Below are 272 nucleotides of genomic sequence, written 5' to 3'. Positions count from 1 at the left end.
TCTATCTTTATCTATCTAGCTGTCTCCATGGTCTAGTCTCCTCACCTTCTGTTGATCGAGTCCCGGTACATCGAATAGAAATCGAGCAACGGCACGAGGATCGTCTCTTCTCATCATATTATGTTCTTGCAGTATCGACACTGCTGCATCGAGGCCCTGCTGATTGAAGAGCAAAACGGCCTTATCTAGAATCGCACGACATTTCACTTCTCTTCTTAGATGCTCTGTCAAGACATCATGGCTCATGTACATCTGTTCCTCTTCTTCCTCCT

At 45.6% G+C, this 272-nt stretch overlaps 1 protein-coding gene across 1 annotated transcript in view; it reads right to left on the bottom strand.

The window, feature by feature from the left end:
• Window positions 1–271, bottom strand: part of CSUI_003398 (sec7 domain-containing protein) — a 10,811-nt gene extending 10,540 nt beyond the window's left edge. The window contains exon 1 of the mRNA XM_068063596.1: window positions 46–271. Within this exon, the coding sequence (XP_067924428.1) occupies window positions 46–252 (207 nt within the window). The 5' untranslated portion in view covers window positions 253–271. The remainder of the gene's footprint in view (window positions 1–45) is intronic.
• Window position 272: the final 1 nt, after the last annotated feature.

The sequence above is a fragment of the Cystoisospora suis genome (genome assembly GCF_002600585.1).
Source record: "Cystoisospora suis strain Wien I chromosome Unknown contig_1509, whole genome shotgun sequence".
Lineage (NCBI taxonomy): Eukaryota > Apicomplexa > Conoidasida > Eucoccidiorida > Sarcocystidae > Cystoisospora > Cystoisospora suis.
This window is presented reverse-complemented; position numbering and strand designations above follow the sequence as displayed.